The sequence below is a fragment of the Pogona vitticeps genome, chromosome 3, assembly GCF_051106095.1.
Source record: "Pogona vitticeps strain Pit_001003342236 chromosome 3, PviZW2.1, whole genome shotgun sequence".
Classification (NCBI taxonomy): Eukaryota; Metazoa; Chordata; class Lepidosauria; order Squamata; family Agamidae; genus Pogona; species Pogona vitticeps.
This window is the reverse complement of record NC_135785.1, coordinates 61,855,014-61,877,047: the sequence shown is the minus strand read 5'-3', so window position 1 is coordinate 61,877,047 and position 22,034 is coordinate 61,855,014. Positions and strand designations below refer to the sequence as shown.

The 22,034-nt window shown below is 39.1% G+C and overlaps 1 protein-coding gene and 1 long non-coding RNA gene across 11 annotated transcripts in view; one reads left to right on the top strand and one right to left on the bottom strand.

Annotated features, from left to right (window-relative positions):
• LOC144587907 (uncharacterized) overlaps positions 1–22,034 on the bottom strand; it is a 174,463-nt gene that overhangs the window by 12,209 nt on the left and 140,220 nt on the right. The gene's annotated exons all lie outside the window — the stretch shown is intronic.
• GPAM (glycerol-3-phosphate acyltransferase, mitochondrial) overlaps positions 1–22,034 on the top strand; it is a 46,576-nt gene that overhangs the window by 18,045 nt on the left and 6,497 nt on the right. For all 10 annotated transcript variants that reach the window (XM_020779848.3, XM_078389526.1, XM_078389527.1 and 7 more), the window contains 9 exons: positions 1,482–1,581; positions 4,122–4,334; positions 4,721–4,834; positions 10,839–10,924; positions 12,251–12,366; positions 17,078–17,148; positions 18,537–18,801; positions 19,179–19,321; positions 21,163–21,240. In XM_020779848.3, the coding sequence (XP_020635507.3) occupies positions 1,482–1,581; positions 4,122–4,334; positions 4,721–4,834; positions 10,839–10,924; positions 12,251–12,366; positions 17,078–17,148; positions 18,537–18,801; positions 19,179–19,321; positions 21,163–21,240 (1,186 nt within the window). The remainder of the gene's footprint in view (positions 1–1,481; positions 1,582–4,121; positions 4,335–4,720; positions 4,835–10,838; positions 10,925–12,250; positions 12,367–17,077; positions 17,149–18,536; positions 18,802–19,178; positions 19,322–21,162; positions 21,241–22,034) is intronic.

Genomic DNA, 22,034 nt, shown 5'->3' with positions numbered 1-22,034 from the left:
ATACAGTTTCACATATATAAGCTTGGCATAGTGTATTTTAAAGCTGTATAAGACTGTCTTTAGAGAGTCAGTATGGTATAGTGTGTAGATTGTTGGACTAGGACTCAAGAGATCTAGGGTCAAATCTGCTGTTGATTGTGGAGACTCACTGGGGAATTGGCAATGGTAGACAGCTCCTTCAACATTTCACATACCTCAGAATCCTTATTAGAATCACCATGCGTTTGATGTGACATGGTGCATAACAAGATTGTCATTAAAACATATTAAAGTAGAAATATAAACTATAAATTTATCTTTTAGTCCTCTTTAAAATGACAAGACTGTAGTTTGTTCTAGGACTGCAAAGAGTAAGTCTTCACACCATTAGAATGTTGATTAAAATACTTCTGAAAATTGTGCCATCAGTTAAGTAATATATTAGGAAAAGAATTATGAGTTGTTTTGTTTAGAGTTTACCAGTTAAGTTTCATTTTTACCTGGCTGTTGTGAGAGACTTAGTGTCATCTCCAAATTTGTTTTATTTATATATGATGATGATTGGGGAATCTTAGTCTCGCAAGGTTTGTGCGATCTTCAGAACTACCCTATTAGAATAATAATTCTGTGTTAAGTCATTTCTTATTTCTAGTGGCCCTTTCAAGAGTTTTCTAGGTAGAAAATACATATAAGTGGTTTACCATTCCCTTTTTCTGGGGGCGTTCTAGGACTGTGAAGCTTGCCTAAGGCCATACAGGCACAGTGGGGAATCAAACTGACAACCTCTACATAAACCTAATGAGCTATCCAGCTACAGTAGTTCATAATCATCCTAGAGGGCAAATATATCCTTGACTGGATGACTCAGTTGATATGTGTGGTTCAAAACAGTTTTATTTATGAAAATCTGGTGGTGAACTGTGGACTTAAGGTATTGTGATTCTGTTTTTTAGAGAATCAGAAAATGGGATGAACTGAGACTAAACTTGTTTTAAAGTATTTGGAATCAGAGTAGCCTTCTTTAAACTTAAAAACTGATAGCATAATAATTATGAAGGAAGTTTGACAAATCCTGCCAAGCTATTTATTTGTGGATCTTCCAAATGAAGCTATTATTGTCCATTTATCTTGCCGAATCACAGACTTTTATGGTGAATCCCAATAGGATCATTTTCTGCTTGTAAGCCCCATGTGTTTTTCCACTGCTTTCCCCCTTTTTCTTTCCACAAAACATTCCTGATGGCAAAATAAAAACAAAAATGGAATAGCTACAGAATGTTGTTTGATTTGTGACACAAGGACCATCCAGACAGAAACACTTACTGTGTGCTCAAGCGACATTTATAGAAATGCCAGAGACAAAAATCTGACCAGCTTTTTCACAAAGAGGAAACAAAAAAGTCAGTTGCATGGTTTCCTGTCTAAGGCAGTTGTTAAATGCTCAGAGTAAGATGATCCTTTTAAAATGAAATTTCCTGTAATGCTTGTTCCTTTATCCATAGCACATTGATTCGCAAGCTTGGAGGATTTTTTATTCGGAGGAGGTTAGATGAAAGGCCTGATGGTTGTAAAGATAACTTGTACAGAGCTTTACTTTATGTGGTATGTATCCCTTGATTGAAGCTTATCCCTGCAACCTACCTGAGAGAGTACATCATTTCAGGCATTGGTGAGACAACAGAGATTTTAATTTCAAAGACAAAAAACATTTCATTTGTTGTGGGTTTTAAAATACCTCTTCCAGTCCAGTCATGTTATCATCACCTGCCAGGATCCATAGGAAAGGTCACATTTCTTGCTCTAGCCATAATTCTCACATTCCTGCCCCTTTATGACTTCAGTTTCGACAGTCACAAAGGAATGTGAGAGTTGGAGAGCTGAAAAAGGGGAGGTCAGAATTACGTGTGGACATGTAGAGACACTGGATTGAAAAGATCAAAAATACAGCTGGATCCTGACCACACCCCCACCAATGGAAAACATTAGCTGATATAACTGGTTCATATAATTTCCCTCCCATTGGCAGCAGTGAGAAAGGAATAGTCAAAGCCATACTAACAAGCAACATAAACAATAAACAAGGAAGGATAGCATAACAGCCCCAGTGATGTGATTTTTCTGGGAACTTTTCCAGTGCCTAAATAGAATGTGATTTGATTCAGCAAGTTTGTTTGACTTGTATTTACTAAAAAATATTTTTTGTATCTCAGCATCTTACAGGTATTGAACTATATTTGATATAGTGGTTGCAGTGGCAGTCTAGTTGGGGAGACTTGGACTCAGATTTCCACTTGGCCATGAGGTTCACTTTATGACCTTGTGCTGCTGGTCATGCACTCTCATGCCTGATAGTAAGCATGCCTGTGTTGTTGCCTTATAAATCTAGAGCACATCTATGAACCATACAGAATTTTACCTGGAGAGCCAGTATAGGGTAATAGTTTGAGTCTAATAGGTTGGTTGTTAAAATGCCTGAAGCTCAGGAAAAGAAATAAATCATAGATACATGTACAGGAAGGATAACGGGAAGTAACAAATGTTGCTTTTAACTTGGCCTTCACAGTCTGGAGATAAATTTGTAACTCAGTATTGGCTTGGATTTTGCTGTGTATTTGTAGCTTTATTTTTCTCCCCATTTACAAATCAATAAAATGTGTGTGTGTGTGTATATATATATGTATATACATCTGTATACATATACACACACACTCATAATATTTCAGTGGATAATCACCTGAAAAATATTTGCTGAAATCCAGTAGTAAATTGCAGCTACATTTGGCCCATTGAATTAATATAACTTAGGGAAGAGTTGATTCACCAAACACCCATTGATTCAGTGGGCCTACTCTAGTTGGAACGTACTGTTAAATTGCAGTGATTTGTCTTGTTAAAGCTAGAGCACAACTAATCTGGGTTTTGATGGAAGTGTTGCTTAGAAAATGTAAGAATAATTTTGCTGACTCAGGCAATTTTGAAACTGTCAAGTAAATTTTGTGTTGGCATCCATTAATTGTTATTAATAATTTTTATGAAGCAATTAAAAAAATAAAAATGGAATGTTTGTGGTAGAACATTACATGATGGAAAATTTTCTTCCCCATGTGATTGTTCCCTGATTTCTGTCTTGCTAGCAGGATATTTTAAGGCTTTTTAAACATCTAAATTGCTTTTTAAACATCTAAAAACAGTTTTTCCAAGGGGAAAAAAACGTTGCTGTCTAAGATACTATGGCCAGAATTGTGCTGCTTATGTATGCTAGAATAAACGTAACAGCATAAACCACAGTGGTTTTAGATTTTAATTGCATGGACCTGGGGTGGTGCTACCAGTGTTGCTACAAATCATTCTTTTATGTGTCAAGTTCCATAAATGGATCTGACTGGCTTGTGATTTACCCCTTCTGTTCTCTGCAACATCATGACTTTAAAAGCAGTTGAAAACCCATAAAAAAATAAGTAGCCTGTTGCTTTGGTTCTTCTTGACAGAGACAGGCAAGCTGTAAAAATGGCACCTCTGTATTAAAGGGGAGTTTGCATAAGATTCTCATTCTGTTGAATGTCTTCTCTGAACACACATTCTCTTTCTCTCTCCCCCGCACGCAACTGCACACAGGCATACACACATACAGCATAGTGGTAAGTAGAGGTGGGCATAAACGACTGGCTTGTTCCCAGCCTCACTTCCTCTGGTGGATGCTCACTCAAGAGGCAGCACCCTGAATTCCTGTCCCACTTCTTCTGGGTTTTGCCTCTGAGTGGGCGCCTACTGGAGAAGGCAGGGCTGAGAAGTGCTGAACACCCTTTTTGGCCACTGCACAAACTGCCTAAATCGTGGTTTGTGCTTCTCTCTAGTGGTAAGGCATTCAGGTGTCAATCATGAGCCCTTTTTGTGCTATATAGGATAGCTGAGAAGGTTTCGGGAGAATTTGAAAGAAAGAAAAACAGCCTCCCTTTTCTTTTTTTGAAACTTGATTGAAATGAGAAGACTACTATTTCAGGTTGGCTGAATCTCTGAATGCAAGGACTCCTGTTGAAAACGTGGACATGCCACAACATTTTGTTGCAAATCCCCCACTGTTTTAATGAAGGAATGCAATGATCCTGTGTTTGATGTTACCTTTCTTCCATTCTTCTGTTAAGCACGTCCAAGAGTTGCTTCGGCAGCAGCAGTTCTTAGAGATATTTCTGGAGGGCACACGATCCCGGAGTGGAAAGATATCCTGTGCAAAGGCGGGACTTTTGTCAGTGGTGGTGGATGCTCTATATGTAAATGCTACCCCTGATGTACTCATTATACCTGTGGGAATATCCTATGATAGAATCATTGAGGGTCACTACAATAGTGAGCAATTGGTAAGTTGGAATTTCTAGAATGTTGCTGTTTTTGCTTAGCAGCCTTTTGAGCGCTGTCATTTGAAAGGGTAATGCTGATGAGATCTACTGTGGAAACATAAACTGCATGTAGTTCCATTTGTAGCAAAATAAGAACATGAGGAGTTCTGGCATACGAATTAATAATTGGGGCAGAAATTCTTTGAAATATTCAAATAGCTTTTTAGACCATAGGTAACAGTAATATAGAAACAAACTGCGTGTGATGTATATGGTGATTTGTATATGTGGGTGCCCACTTTTATCTGGAGTATTTATTTAAGTGGTTTGGAGCGATGAATGTATTTGATATTGAAAACCTGCTAAATATAGTTCTTAAAATAATGTTTCCTTTCAATGCTTTGCAGGGCAAGCCTAAGAAGGATGAGAGCCTTTGGAGTATAGCCAGAGGAGTCTTCCGAATGCTGCGAAAAAATTACGGATGTGTAAGAGTAGATTTTGCACAACCATTTTCTTTAAAAGTAAGTGCATTCATTGTGGAACTGACCAAGCAAAGGAGTTCTGAGCCTTACATGTGCAGGCCATTGCTAAATCAGGGCCTGCATATGTATTGTGGTGCTGAGTATATAAACGCCCAGGCTTCATGCTGCTTCTTGCATTCAGGGTTATATATATATGATGATTCAGTGAAATGCTGGATAGCTAAGTGGTTTAGGTATGTAGCTGTGGAGTAGAGATGGGCGTGGAGCAAAAAACAAATTGAAAAATTTGTCAAATTGCAAATTCATCAGTTTGTGTTTGTCAAATGTTATGACCATGACAAATACAAATGGACGGATTTTTAGTGATTTAAAAGTCATTATCTCAAAAAAAATTTAAGTAAAAAAATTTTGAGAGGCACCCCAGGCATCTAGAGACACTCACTGCCCCTGCTCCCTTCCCACTGCAGCCTCCCTACCTTTTGCTTCTGTACATGCACCTGCCTCTCAGCTGAGGCAGCAAGGTTTTTTTAAAGACAGACTTGTGGCTGCCTCTTTTTTTAAAAAGCCTGGTTGCCACAGTTGAGAGTGCATGTGCAGAAGCAGCAGGCCTGTGGGAGCCAACCAGGCTGCTTTTCAAGATGGCAGTGGAGGCTGTGGCAGCAAAAGGTAGGGAGGCGGTAGTGGGAAGGGAGCAGTGGCAGTTTGTGTCTCTAGGTGCCAGGGGGTCCTTTTATAATAGAGCTGATGAACCAACAAACTGATTCGTGGTTTGTCAGGAAAAATATTCAGAAATGTGTGGTTCATGGTTAGTCAATTTAAATTAACCATGAACCAAGATGAACTGCCGTTTTGGTGGTTCATGCCCATCTCTACTGTGGAGCCAGAGGTTGGGAGTTCAATTCCCTGCTGTCCCTGCTGTAGACTCACTGATTCTTAGGTCCTGTCCAGCTCTGCAGTTCGAAAATTATTATATATTGCAGCACTGAATGGTCAACTAGGGATGAGCAAGGAGTTTTTAAAGTCAAAAACTAGCTATTCAAGCATTTGTGCCCAACTCTCAAATGGGTTGGTTGGTTGGTTGGGTTGGTTGGTTGGTTGGTTGGTTGGTTGAAGCAAGGCTCTAGATGCACATTGGTAAGAAAGGTATGAGGACATGGCTAAGATCCTCTGTGAGATACCTGCTGAAACCAGAGCAAGGGTGGGCCTTAGCTGTTTCAGTGCAGGGGCAATCTGAATATTTAAGAAATTCATCAGAGATGCCCCACAAGATTTCTGCTACCCTGTTTGTCATTTAACACATGATAGTAAGAAAGAGGGGAGTTGGAGATGATGTTATCCTCCTAGAAATGAATTACTGCAGTGCTACTAATTTCTGGTTTCCTACACTGGCCAAGAAAGATAACAATGCATTCCTATGGTATGAATCCAGTTGCTGGTCCTAGCTAGAGGAAACACAAAGAACCAATGGCCCGTACTGACTTGAATATTGGCTCATCATTCAGCAGTTAATTAAATGTGACTGCTCTAGATGGGACTAGCAAGTAGATTTAGATCTCTGAATTAGTATTGTGGCTTACGGATAAAAGGACAGTCAATCTTGTCTGCTTGTTTCTTACTGTGGAATTCCAATTAATTTAGTAATACCTGATCTCTGATTTGCTTTACTTTTTATGTACTTCTTAGTTGTTCCTGGGTTACTTGTGGATGTCTGTTTGCTACTCTTATCTATTCTTACTTTTAGCTTTTATTTTTCTGTGTATTGGTTTTCTGACTGTAAAGTTGTCACTAAAATGCAGCCTGTCTCAAAGTCAATTTATGCCTGAATTAGAGACAGCAGATGTGGAAAGGAATGGACTATTTGCCTCCTGATGTCATGCTATTTTAAAACTTGCTTTCTGATTTTAAGCCCTGCCTTGTGACTGAGGAGATGGCCTATTTCTGTCCATCACAAGGACAGAATCAAAGTTCACAACAAGTCTGACTCTTTTTCCTTTTTGAAATTCACATTTTGTGGTCATTAAAAAAACATTGCCCTCTGGCAAAATCATGTACTTTTAACATTATTGAGTTCTTTGCATTGAATGCCTTGATTGCACCCTTTCCAGCATGTCAGGTATATGTGTGGTTGCTGGAAGCTGTGAATGCTGGTAAAATTGTTGGAAAAGGCAGAGCTGAATCTTTGTTTGATTCTACAGATAAAAAGGCATAAATGTATGTTCCAAGGATTACAGTAGTTGTTAAGATATCCTGATTCAAAGAGTAAATGAAGTGAAGATGACAAAATAAAATGTTAATATTACAAATAGTGCATATTTAGGGATTTTTTAAAAGTGTGTTATATTAATGGATGGCTCATAGGAAATATATGTTCGTAGAGAATTGTAGGCATTTGTCTTATTTCCTGTGTTCTGACTAATGAACTCCTTTGTGTGCAGGGTGTACTGTACTCAGATGTCCCAAGTGCTGATTTGATTGCATGTCCAGGGAGTCAGCAATAGTTAATAGCACATAGCTTATTAGCATTGCTAAGTTAAAATAGTGAAGTTGTACTCCTGGTGCTTTTGCTGTCTGAACAGTTTGGGAGCACTCTGAGAACAAGTGTACCAGCTCAGAAAAAACGTGTTACAGCTAAGTATAATTTCAGCAATCAGATATACACAGGATTCTCATAATTAAGATGGTTTTGTAGTCGGCAGGTAGTGAGAGGTTTGATAAGCTTAATTTAAGAAGTTTGTCAAACACAATTTGTCTCTGGAGATTGTGAAAGGAAGTGTTGCCATTAAGATAATGTGCACTGCTTCATATGGAGAGAGGTTTGGAATTCTTCCTCACAAGTTTGCAAAGTTTTATTAAAACAAGGAAGCCCCATGTGCCATTGATTCTAGTAGATCTTCTTTATTCAGAAAACATTTGAGATATCCTAATAAAGGTGGCATTATAGCTGACACTTTCTCTTGTGCATAATATCACTCTAGAAAATCTTAATGTTGTCACACTTGCAAAATGTTTGTATAAAACGGACATTGTCAGTGCTTCTACCAACTGTTGTTATTCTAAATATACATACATTTCAATTATGGTAATAAAAGGATATTAATCCACAACTTTTTTTCTTTTAATCTTTTGATTGTGCAGATTAATCGTTATTCAGACCCACTTCTGAAATTTCTTTTTTTTCCTTCTTATTTAAAATATGTTTACCCTGCCTTTCTCCTTTAAAAGGACCCAAAGTGGCTTGCATCATTAAAAGACAATATTCAAAGCTAAAAACAGCAAACACAGTATACAAATACTCAAAAGGATGAAACAAATACTGTATGTAGCAAACTCAAAAACAGTAAACAAAAGCAACACCAAGAATACATTCAAAGTAGTAAGGCACAACAGTACATTTAAAATCCCTCTCAGGACGCCAGTCATTGAAGGAAAGCTTACCTGTAGAGAAAGGTCTTCACCTGCTTGTGGAAGGACAGCAAAGATGGGGCCTCCGGGGGGAGGGAGTTCCAAAGTCTGGGAGCAGCCACTGGGAGGGCCTTTTCCCTTTCCTCACCAAGCACACCTGTGAAGTTGGCGGGTCTCTCCTGATGATTTTATAGTTGACTGCCTTTCAGTGTAACATAAGCCATTTTTATACTGCCTGCAATATAGAATTCTTTTTACAAGTGCCTCAGCATCTTAAAACCTCAGTGATTTGTTATTCACTAATACCATTATGTACTAATCTTTTTTCTTCTACTTTTTTGCTTCAATATATATTGCAGATAAGATTGAGTTTAGGGAACTGAATGTTGCCAACTGATACTGTTACTTGGCTGTGGTAAAATACTGTCTGAAGCCAAGAATGCCACTTGTGTAGCTGGCAGTTTATTACTTTAATTTAATTAGTGTGATTTGTTGGCAAGGATATAAGTGAGCATTTTGTTACCCCACTGCTCTAAAACAGCTGAAGGCAGCATTTCTTGTACTGATCACCTGCTGAACATCTCTGAACATTAACCTCTCTCTATCCCCCAACCTCTCCCTATCCCGCAACACAGGCAGTCATCAGTAACAACGTTTGTTGGCTAGGGACGTGGTGGCGCTGCGGGCTAAACCGCAGAAGCCTGTGCTGCACGGTCAGAAGACCAGCAGTCATAAGATTGAATCCACGCGACGGAGTGAGCTCCCGTCGCTTTGTCCCAGCTCCTTGCCAACCTAGCAGTTCGAAAGCATGCAAATGTGAGTAGATCAATAGGTACCACCTCGGTGGGGAGGTAAAATGGTGTTCCCTAGTCACGCTGGCCACATGGCAACGAAAATTGTCTTTGGACAGGCACTGGCTCTACAGCTTGAAAATGGGATGAGCACCGCCCCCTAGAGTCAGACACGACTGGACTAAAAATGCCGGGGGGGGGGGGGGACCTTTGTTGGCTAGGATTGCTCATTGTTCTTGCATGTTACATATGAACCAGAAAGCCCCCTTTCTGTTTGCTCAATCTTTTCAGCTCTTAAAAGTTAGCCTTATTGTTTCACAATGAAGGTGAAGCAATTTATTTTTTAATTAGGGTAAGCAAACCTGCTAATGATTAAAATCTTTTTGTCCCTGCACTCATTTGGATAAAGTTAATCCTTTGAAGATCCTTTAGTATTACATGACAGCATGCTGACCATTAACATTCATATGCTAGCAAGTCAATTCTGACTTAAGGTGACCCTTTCCAGGGTTTTCTAGGTAGAGAATACTCAGAAGGGGTTTACTGTCCCCTTATTCTGGGGCCGTTCTGGGACTGTGCAGCTTGCCCAAGGCCACACAGGCTAGCTCTTCTCCTAGGAAGGCACAGTGGGGAAATCAAACTTCCAACTTCTGGCTCTGCAGCTAGATCCCTTAATCACTGAGACATCCAGCCGGCTCAGATTAGGCTAATTGGAGATTGGTTATTTGTTTGACTGCCAGATTGATTGACTTCCTACCTTTCTCTCTTGTGGGATCCAAGGCAGCTTGCAAAATATGTCTAAAAACCAACAGAGCTAAAAGCTCAAAATAAATTACAGTATTCTATTAGTATTAAATATATTATCAGATTAGAAGAAGTGTACAGTTAATAAAGTTTGAAACTTATTTAAAACCACCTGTTTTGCTAAATCTACATAACAATGGGAGAACTTCATTTTCAAGAAGGTCTGATTGGTAGCCAAAGACCTGACTAAATAAAAATGTCTTTGCCTGCTGGCAGAAAGAGAACAAAAGGTTCTGTAGCCTGGGAGCAGCCACCAAGAAGGCCCTCTCTCTTGTGCTCCTCAAATGTGTGGGAAAGAAAGACCTCTTTTTGTCACAGCAATAACTTTTAAATTTTTAAAGAGGCATAGTTTGTAGTGCACCCCAATATGAACCCATTGCCTTGTGTCACTATTTCCTTCCCATTGAGTGCCGATTTTCCAACATTTTTACTTTTCACTCAATATTTTAATTATTGTTGTTAAAAAAAACAATAAACTTGTGCAGTAGCAATGACTGAGTAATACGAAGACATCCCCCCCCTCATCTGGGGGAGTCCAAGACTACATAGCTGCTCATGCATTGTACATGCTGGTGCTATGAAAATACTCCCTCTGTTATGTTGATCACAGTTTCAGTGTGAAGAGAAAATCCCTGCTCATATGGAGACTCTAAATGTGAGCAAGAAACCTTGTCATGTGTTGAGGCTACGCATGAGCAGGGTGTTTCTCTTCTTCCTATCTGTCACTGAAACCATGGCAAACTCAACAGAGAGGCAAGGATCAGAGTTTCTCTTGAAGTGTGTTGTCACAGCACTAGCATTTCTATAATGCCCAAACAGATTTAATTTCATTAGTGTTCAGTTTTGACATTAGTTAACTTACAGTATAGTGAGCACAGTTGTAGAGTTCTAAATATTTTAAATGTATTATCTCTAAATAGCATTTGCTGATTGTCAGTATTTGGCAGTTATGGTGTTCTGTTGAGACTGTTTTTGCTGGTTAGTATGATGGTTGTTGAAGACTATTTTGCTGAAATAAATCTCTGAACAGTTCTTTATATTTACAGGAGTACTTAGCCAGTCAAAGCCAGAAGCCTTTAGCGACACCTCTTTCTTTGGAGCATACTCTCTTACCTGCTGTACTGCCTTCAAGGTAGGACTTAAGTAACTTTCTAACAGTAATGAAAGAATGTTAGCAAAAACTTGTGTTAGTTTTATCAGTGTTTGCTCATAATGTTTTGAGAAGTTTTCTTAGAGACCATTGTGAACCTATTCTCATGCTGAATCATCAGGCCTTTACTACGCTAACAGCATGGCTGTCATCTTCTCGTGGCTTGTTACAGAATTCTGCAGTAAACTTTTGTGGACTTTTCTAGTTTGAAAATAGTTCTGTATAGCTGTATAGTTTGAAAGCAAATTCCTTACTGTTTTATGTTTTTTCTCATTTAATTGAGATATTCAAAGAGTTAGGCTCTAGTATTATGCTAACACTTAGAGCCAAACTAAGGAGAATGCCCACAATCCAAGCCATGTTCCCAGTAGACAATTAAAGAAATATCCTGAGGTTTGAGCTGTCTTGAGTGGTTTCAGTGAGATATTAAAATAATCATTAATTGGCAGTGGTTCATAACATACCAGCTGCTTACTTATTATAGATGAAAGTGTTGGACTGCAGTCCCTCTTCTAAAATTGAAATAAAATACTGTATTGTATTATGCATTCAACAGGGAAAACAGACTTATCTGGGTGTGCGGATTAGTATAAAATTTGCAAAAAGGCAAAGGCAGTATTTGAAAGTGGTGGACCAGATGAGTGGGTCTGCCAGTTTGACTCCCATGTGAGGACAAAATATTATTGTAAAATCATGTTGCAGCTACAGTTTTCAGGGAGCTAGTTATGTAGAACTTGGTGCAGGAGTCAAAAAAGTCCTTTGGATGATATACAGTGACTATATTGTATATTTGTTTTGTTTTACTTTATTGTTTTATAATGTATTTTATTTTATGTTTACTTGGAGTACATTGGGTATAGTAAAAGGGAGGATGTCACTTAAACATTTTTGGGTTTTGCTACAATGGAATAGAAGGGATGTGGTGGCGCTGCGGGTTAAACCGTAGAAGCCTCTGTGCTCCAAGGTCAGAAGACCAGCAGTCGTAAGATCCAATCCACGTGACAGAGTGAGCTCCCATTGCTTGTCTCCGCTCCTGCCAACCTAGCAGTTCGAAAGCATGTAAAAATGTGAGTAGATAAATAGGTACCACCACAATGGGAAGGTAACGGCGTTCTGTGTCTAGTCGCGCTGGCCACGTGACCATGGAAACTTTCCACAGACAAACGCTGGCTCTGTGGCTTGGAAACAGGGATGAGCACCGCCCCTAGAGTTGGACACAACCGGACTAAATGTCAAGGGGAACCTTTACCTTCTTAGAATTATAAGTTATTATTTACAGTAGCTGTCTTTAATGTTTACTTTCTTCAGGAATAATTGTGCAGTACAAGAAGGTACAAACACCACCCTTCCTGATTCCAGGGATGTATCCTGTGAGCCATTCAGAAGACAATTAATAGCTAACTTGGCAGAGCATGTACTGTTCAGTAAGTAATGGATAGAGTACAGAACTGACTCAGTATTTTCTCTGACATACTGAGCTTTATATATTGGAACTGTTCTCTTTCCCTTTTTGTCTGCAAAAGTAGTACATATCATCTCGTCTTTGTTTATAGGGTTGTCATTTTGAACTTGCTTCTCACTAAGAAATCCATGTTATCTAACTTTGCTGTATTTTACAGGCCTGGGTCAGATAGTGACTTGTTTTTGCTGAAGCAGTTTGAAGTGCTTTCTTTTCCAGCTACAGTACATTAATTTGCTGATCAAGACATATCCATATGGGAGAACATTATATCTGATTGACTTGAGAATAGCCAAGATATGGATAGTCTTAGGCTTTTATTTGCTTAAAATAATATTCTGAGATATTTTTGTATATTTATGTATACAAAATAAGTAATGACTGCTGTATTACACTTTGAGAATTCGTATAATGGAAGGAGTACCTTTTGGCTAGTGAAATGTGCATATTTAAAATGCTATTAAAATCCTGGATTAATTAGGTAATGATGCAGTTTAGTGTTGTTGTTTTTAAGTAAACCAAATTAGTTATAGGAACATGTAATGAACAATACTTTGTGTACCAATTTAAAGCATTTTTACCTTGGTGTTCAGTGAAAAAGAATGCAGAGAGTTAAAACTGGGCTGTTGCATTTCTTGCTCTCATGGCAACAATTGAAAAAAGGTCACACAAATGGGCAAAAAAATAGGGAGCTAGAAGGAGAAAAGCAAAGTACAGCACCATTTCTTAAATGTGCAGTCTTTAGAATGACAAGTTAGGATGGAATGGTTGGCATTAGATGACAGGTAGTCTATTAGTAAGCCAGTGAAATATATCTGCTTCTCTTCTTTTTGTTGCTGTGTTCTTTGTCTGTATGTTCACACACATTCCATGGGTCATTAGTAGAGATGGGGGTATATTCGAATATGAATATCCCCGCACAGTTGGCGTTAACCAGGGTCCAGCCCCATGGGGCCAGATGGTCCACTCACCGATCCTCCGTGGATGCTGACGGTGCAGTACTATGAATGGCTCCGCAGCGTGCAATCTGCTCGCCACTTGTGGCGGGAGGTGGGAGGACAAGCCTCTCTGCAGGGTTGAAGAGTAGCGAGGGGATTGCGTGCTGCAGAGCCATTTGTAGAATCGCGTCATCCGCAGCGGATTGGTGAGTGGACTGTCCAGTCCAATGGAGCTGGACCTTTGTTAACGTCACCTGTGCGTGGATAATCGTATTTGTATATGAATATGAATACCTTATCTCTAGTCATTAGTATACAGTGGACCCTCTACTTAAGGAATTAATCCGTATTGGAATGGTGGCTGCAAGTCGAAAAGTCTGTAAGTCGAATCTCCATTGACCTACAACGCACTGAAAACTGATTAATCCCATAACCAGTGGTTTTTATTCTATTTTTATTCCATTTTGGTTTTTTTCTGGTCTGTAAGTCGATTCTCTGGCTGCAAGTCGAATCTAAATTTTGTAGCCAGAGAAGTATGTAACTCGAAAAGTCTGTAAGTCGAGCCGTCTGTAAGTCGAGGGTCCACTGTACTGTGCAGAACTGTTTTGTATAATAAAACTGCCAATATCCTCCTAGTTCTACCTTATAACTTTTAGCCCTGGGGGCAGTATATCCTGCAGGTGTCACTAGTGGTGTCTCTTACAGTGTAAAGATTATATTTGACTTCTTGAAAAGATGTAGATTGGAATCCTCTTGGGAGAAACTGTGTGCAAAATTTATAGTTATGCAGGTGGTTCTTCATTATGGCTGGGTGTCCAGTGCATGTCTGGTCACATACTGATTATGAAATAAGTTGTATATCACTTGCATGACTGATTGCACAATAGATGTCAAGTGAAAGGAAGAAAACTGCTTCCATGTTTACACTGGTCTACAGCCAAAATGCTTCCGAAGTAAATGTAGTCAAGCGTTACTAATTCTGAGGCACTAAGAATGAAAATGATGCTTAAAAGTATTGATTGGCTCTAGTTCTCAAGATATGCTGTAGGTGCTGTCCTCTGAAGATGCCAGCCACAGAGACTGGTGAAACGTTAGGAAGAACAACCTTCAGAACACAGCCAAAGAGCCCGAAAAACCCACAACAACCATATGCTGTAGGGTCAGTATATATGACCCTTGTCTTGGGAATGGCAGTGGATAAGTGAGTTATACAGTGGACCCTTGACTTACAGATGGCTCGACTTACAAACTTTTCGAGTTACAGACTTCTCTGGCCGCAAAATTTAGGTTTGACTTGCAGCTGGAGAATCGATTTACAGACCAGAAAAAACAAAAATGGAACAAAAATGGAATAAAAATGGCTGGTTACCGCATTAATTGGTTTTCAATGCATTGTAGGTCAATGGAGACTCGACCTACAGACTTTTCGACCTGCAGCCACCGTTCTAATACGGATTAATTCCGTAAGTAGAGGGTCCACTGTGAAGGAACGAGATCTCAGTTTAAACCAGAAATGACTAAAATACATCTTTGACGGAATCTATTAATAAATGTATGACTGGGTTTGGATGGTACTTGCTTTTTGGCAGAATATTTTTAGCCTGCAACAGCATTGGTGGTGTGATGTCAGCTCTGCAGCTGTTTTGCTGCATAATGGCAATGCTTTGCCATCAATTCCAGTTGGTCATGCATACCATATGAAGAAAAGGTATGACAACATGAAACATATTTTGACCAACATCAGTGGCAGCTTTGTGGCAATGTGAAGGTTGTTGCTGTCTTTCTTGGTCTGCAGATTGGACACATAAGTACTCCTGTTTTCTCTGCAAATGGGATAGTTGTACAAGAGATCCCTACTAAATCAAGGTATATTGTCCACTCTGAACAAGTGTTGAGCATCCACCACTTGTTGAATCAAGGAAGATTTTGTTACCACCCTTACACATCAAGCAGGGTCTGATGAAGAACTTTGTCAAGGTCATGGAAAGAACATAAGCTGCTCTCAAGTACCTCCATGGAAAATTTCCAAGGTTAAGTGAAGCTAATATAAAGGAATGTGTCTTTGTTAGTCCTCAGATTTTTGAGATTATGCATTTGACCATGCATTGTGTGGCAAGAAAAATATGTCATGGAAAGCTTTCCAGTTAGTGGCAGTATATTTTCTTAGAAACAACAAGGCAGACAACTACAAGTTTTGTTGGAAAACCTCCTCAAAGCATACAAAGGTCTTGGTTGCAAAATGTCCCAAAATATCTCATCAGATCGCACCCCCCCCCGCGCATCAAACTGCAGAGCAGTGAGCGATGAGCACGATGAGCAATTTCACAAGGACATTGCAACAATGGAGAAATGCTATCAGAGCAAATGGAGCCTGCCTATGAATGCTTGCAGAGTATTGCTGGACAGTGACAAAATATGTTCCATTTAATGAATACAAGAGACAAGCCAAGAAGCGCCAAATAGACACTGAATAGGACTATACTATGTACATAATAGTTTTGCTGATTTTAAAAGTTTTACATAAACAGGATAAATGAAATATTATAATATACAAGCCAGGTTGTGGACTCACCTTCCTCTATTATCATCTCTGCACAAGAACTGGGGGTTGTTCATGATTTCGTGTACCTTGGCTCAATGATCTCTGATACTCACTCGCTAGTTGTCGAGCTGGATAAATGCATTGGCAAAGCAGCTACCATATTCTCTAGACTCACAAAGAGAGTATGGCTTAATAAGAAGCTGACAGCATATACCAAGATCCAGGTCTATACAGCCTGTGTCCTGAGTATACTCTTGTACTGTAGTGAGTGCACGGCAGGAGAGGAAGTTGAACATGTCCCATATGCGTTGTCTGCCATACATTTTTGGTGTCATCCGGCAGGACAAAGTTCCAAATAGAGTAGTCCTAGAACGAGCTGGAATTTTAAGCATGTATACATAACTGAAACAGCGGCATCTGCGTTGGCTCGGGCATGTTGTGAGAATGGCTGATGGTCGGATTTCAAAAGAATCTCCCAATTTGAAGAGACACTTGTTCAGCCGGCGAAGGCAAAGAGGCAGTCCCCAACAAAATCAGGGAGCTGGAGAGGGGATAGATTGTATTTGTCTTCAGTGTGGAAGGGATTTTCACTCTCAAATTGGCCTTCTCAGCCACAGTAGATGCTGTTCCAAGACCTTTAGTCAGAGCATGTTATCATAGTCTCTTGAGACTGAAGGATTCCTATAGCTAGCTAAAACAACCATAAACACATGAAAAGACCTAGGTTTACAATTTATAAAAACTCTACTATCTGCACAATATACATAGTCATAAAATATAGCTGATCAGTTGTTTTAATTATCATATTTGAATTCAGCACATCAAAATACATAATAAATAGCATATTTTATCTCTGAAACAGATGACTTCTAAAAAAGTATAAACCAGTGTTAATTTTCTGTTAATGGCTTCTCCCAAAAAGATTCTGGCCATAGGTGTTACTAGTCCATATTGCATACTGGCATTTTAAAATGGTCCAAAGACACATTTGAAGTCAAGTAGCATGTTACATTCTGACAACTGTTTAGTCTTGTGCAGAACATCACTGAAAATGTGAAGCTCCATCAATGTAAAACACTGGAAGTTCACTATTCTTAGTTCCTTGGTCGCTAACATTTTGTTTGAGGTGCTTTCTAAGCATTTCAGTTGCATGACAAAGTGCCAGTGTAGCTTTATTTTATTTTGTTTGCTTTTAGCTGCTAACAAGTCATGTGCTGTGATGTCAACACACATTATTGCCTGTTTGCTGCTCTACCGACATAGGCAGGTAAGGTTGCTCTGCTTTTGCATTCAAAAACAGTATCTTTCACAAAAGCTTGCAAAATGCTAATAATGCTTAGATATTCTGTATTCTGGTAATCCTTACTACGTCTTGCTTGTTTCTTGCACTGTAACTGCTGAAATGTATACTCAAAAGTCACATGCAAATGGACTAGATAGGTATGTCAGACAATTTTCTACAGTGGACCAACAACTGAGGAATTTTTTCTGGGTCTTTGATGAAGATCTCATTTTGGTAGTTAACATATGCCACAAGGTCTATGCCTATATATTGAGTGATAAAATTGTGAAAAAAGTATAGAATCAATATAAGTATAGATACATTAATTATCTGTTTTGATGGGTGGTGTACTAATTTTTAAGTTTTGTGCTACACTGGCTTCCTTTATGTCGTAGGTGGAGAGAAGAGGAGAATATATCTTTGACGTAATTTGGTTTAACTTTCTATAGTTAAATGGATCAAATATTTGTGTGGCAATCATGTTTCTCCTCTTTGTTTGGAGATGAATTTTTAAATACATGTCTTTAAACACACACATGTGTAGGTAAAATCAGGCCCCTTGTAATAGGCATTACAGTTGCTATGGAATTAAGCTTCTTGAATATTGATCTAAGCTGCTTATTCTGTTGTGTTGTATGGTACAGTACTCCATGTGACCAGCTCTTCCTCTTTTCCCTTAAAGAAATACAGTACATATTCAGGCCAAAATGACTTAGCCTTTAGTTAAATCTAAGTTGAGAAGCAGTTTTTATCATTGAGGAAATCTTATTGCTCCTCTTTCCACTTACACAAAATTTGCCAACCTTTTTGAGCTGTCTGTTGGAGAAAGTCTTGTGTCTGTGTAGGGTCTCCACATGAATCAGTTCCTTATCCCACCCGAATCAGGGCTCCTCTTTTTCAGACTATCACTTTCACATGTTAAAAGCAGTGACTTAGTGGAAAGTGTTAGGAAGCAGTTCTCATTGTGTGAGAGAGTACCAGAATGCCTGAATAGGGCTTTGTTCTCCATGACACCTGAGGGAGTGGGGCGCCAGGTTCAGTTTAACTCTCATTGGAATGCCTAATTCTACTGTTGTCTCCAGATACATTTGAAACTTTTCCATGGGCAATGCCAACACATTATATGATAACAGCAGAAAAATCTTTCTGAATTGCATTAGGAACATTCAGAGAGTCCATATGTTTGGATAATTTTATTTATACTGCTGCTTATGTAAGGATAACTGCGGTTGAAAGCAGTTGTGCATTCACATGGGTATACTTTGGAAACTAATGATGGTTTCCCCGGCTGTTTTAAGTGTCTCACTTTAAAAAAGAAAATCAGTACCTTAAAACTTATTTAAGATTTGAATCTTATAACTGTTTTTCTGCAGGGAATCGATCTTTCAAAACTGGTGGAGGATTTCTTCTCCATGAAGGAAGAGGTGCTGGCTCGGGACTATGACTTGGGATTCTCTGGGAATTCAGAAGATGTGGTCATGCATGCTATCCATCTATTGGGGAATTGCTTAACTATCACGAACACTAGCCGGAACAATGAGTTTTTCATCACTCCCAGCACATCTGTTCCTGCTGTCTTTGAACTCAATTTCTACAGCAACGGAGTGCTTCATGTCTTCTTCAGAGAGGCTGTCATTGGTAGGTGCTAAGCCTGAACTGCTGAATTAGTCATAGATTAACCTTCTAGCAAGTGGCAGCATGTCAGCTTTCCTCAGGACGACGGCTGAAAGAATTATTAGGCTGAATTTCTGTTGAAAATCAGTTTTTCAGTTGCTACGTCATTTTTTAAAAAGTTCGGATATGGTTTTCCTCTGCTTTATTCTGTGCACATTTTTATAATTTTTGAATTTGTTGCAGCTTAGATTTCCTATCATTAGTTAAGAAATGTTTCAGTTTCTTTGGAAGAGATGTTTTATCCTTAAAATGATTTCATGTATTGATTCTTTAAACTTGGTTCTTAACAGCAAACTTTAAAAAAGGCTTTCAAAATAACTTGGTTCCTTTTTTGCATTCAGCCTGCAGTCTCCATGCCATACAGAATAAAAGGCATAGAAATGGTGTCAATGGAATTCCACCCCATATGGTTAGCCAGGAACAACTGGTCCGTAAAGCTGCCAGCCTATGTTATTTGCTTTCTAAGGAAGGCACAGTTTCATTGGTAGGTATTGAAAGGTGTGTGTATGTTTGTGTGCAAGCTACATATTAGATATTTCATAGCAACAACAGTGTTATTTTGTTATGTTAACAGTGTCTAACAGCAATGTGAGGTGTATTTTAATTCATAAGATTTCTTAAAAATCTGAAGATAGAAACATGGCAAGCAAGAAAAGAGAAAGTATTGTGCTGGTTGCAAGTGACACATGTGCTACTCATAAGAACATGATAGCATAATTCTGAAAATTGTTTGGAAAACTGGATCTTGGATAACTGCTAATAGTGACATGGAAGTTGTGTGGAAATATTTAAACTACAGGTGCGAAACAAGGCAAATGGCAGAGATCAATAGGTGATATAGCAAGGAGTGTTGTTTCAGTAATTAATGATTTGTATGAGATTTTGGAGAAAATGTGAAGGAAATGAGATAGTGTGTCAGGTGTTTGAGAGATTGGAGGCCGTATGCAACTCATAACCTGCCAGTTGCCAACCCTTCTTGTAAAGCAATATTGAAATGTGTAAATGCATGCAGATCTAGGTTTGATGATATTGAAAGACAGATTTGGACAGAAATGTAAGGACTATGTATTCTCGAAGGCTTTCACGGCCGGGATCGAATGGTGGTTGTGGGTTTTTCGGGCTTCTTGGCCGTGTTCTGAAGGTGGTTTTTCCTACCGTTTCGCCAGTCTCTGTGGCCGGCATCTTCAGAGGACAGCAAACTGTAAGGACTGTTCATTTTACATTATGTTCATATTGATCTTTGGGCAATATGGACTGCCAGATAAATGAGTGTCATGACTGGGGCCTTGTTGGGACCCAGCAACCTTAGTGCAGGCAGAATTGGCCCTATTTCTCTGAGGGGAACTGCTTTAAGGATTGCAGGACTGGGCCCATTCCCTGCAGCTGTTGCCCAGCTCCTCAGGAGTGCCACCTGGGTAAGCTTAGGACTGGGCTATATAAGAATAGGCCTTCCCAGCAGGCCTTTGCCTTAGCAAACTGTCAGGGTTCAGTAGAACAGGCACCAGGACCTAGTTCAGAGTAAAGATCACAGCCCAAGCAGAGACCAACGAGCTGGGGGTTTGAGTCCAAACAGCAGCTGGGTGGAAGGATAATGCAAATTGTGGTCCAGGGGTCAAAGTCAGGAGGAACTGTAGCAAGGCAGCAGGGTCTAGAGATGTAGGAGTGGCAAGACAGGCAGGGCAGGAACTAGGAGGCTGGCAGGCAAGGCAGGGACAACCAGGCAAAGCTGGAATATCATCACAGCACAGCCAGAGCCCTTTGTTGCTGAGTCAAAATGGATACTCTGCAAACAAAGGCATTTTTCATAAATCACAGCCATGGATTCCTAGTCCATCTTTGTAGCTCATCATGTGTTTGCCTCATAATGTTTTTGTTGCATTGCACCAGCTAGGAGATGCAAGTGACTATTTGTCTACCCTGGTCCTAAAAGTAGGTTTCTGTATTAGTTAGTCACTATTATATTTTATAGCAATATGTTCTGTTTGCCTTGTGAGACCGGAGGTCATATGCAACTCATAACCTGCCTGTTGCTGACCCCTCTTGTAAAGCAATATTTAAATATATAACCAGTTATTTAGTTCTTTTTTGTTTTTAGATGCAATAGAAATGAATTAATTCTATTGGTGTTCACTCAGATTTTGTGAAATGAAAGAGCACTAGAGAAAATTTTTAAAAGGGGAAGCTATAAAGTAGGTTTATACATGTGCCCCACAGAGTTTTACATTGCTTTGTCATCTATGTCCATTAATCATTTGCGGCACTTGAATAGTCCACAGTAAAAAAAAAAATATCATAGATGACTGATGTGGCTTCTTTTGTCTTCAGCCCTGCCAGCTTTTAGGCCAAGTCTGTCATGAAGCAATTGCTCAGTTCATACAATATGGAATTCTTGTGATTGCAGAGGTAAGATGCAGATTGTTTTAAGTATTTACATCCTAAATGCCTTGCATTTTACATCTGCAGTACTGATAACATCTAAAATAATAAGAGACAGCTAGACAAATATGTGTATCTAACTTATCATCTAGGCATTGTGAAAGGATCAAGTTTAACAGGGTCCGTTTCTAAGATCGCAGATTTGTGCTTCCTGGTTTGAACATTTCACGTTTGGCAGTGATAAATGCTGATTTGAAATTGATTGTGAGTCCTAAAACTTGACTCTTCTCCTTTAGCTCAGAATACAAAATATATTTCTGTTCACGGATGTACACATCAACATTCTGTGTTCAATATAGATCCTTTATTAAGGATCTTAATAAAGGATCTTTCTCCACCCTGGCAAATTTATAAGGTCCCAGGATTCACCTGGGAATCCTAATGATATTCCCGGCTCTTATATAAAAAGATTTTTTGCATATACAGGATTGTTAGGCCCTGCAATGGAAATAGAAAAAGTTGGTACCTTTTGAGCCAGTGCAAATTAAAATGAGTAAATTTAGATTGCCTTGGCTGAAATCATAAGTCATAGCTACAGTAAGTAAGCCCATTAGATCAGTGGGGATTTCATGACTTAACACCTATGTAAGTTCAGTTCTTTCAGTGGGCCAATTATAGTTGTAACTTATTATACTGGGTTTCAGGACATGTGATCTCCCCCTCCTGTAAGTTTTATAAAATTACTAGTAATTATTTCTCTGCCTTCAAAATACTTCTTGATTATGTTTGGGAATAAAAAATTAGGACAATTGGCAATATCA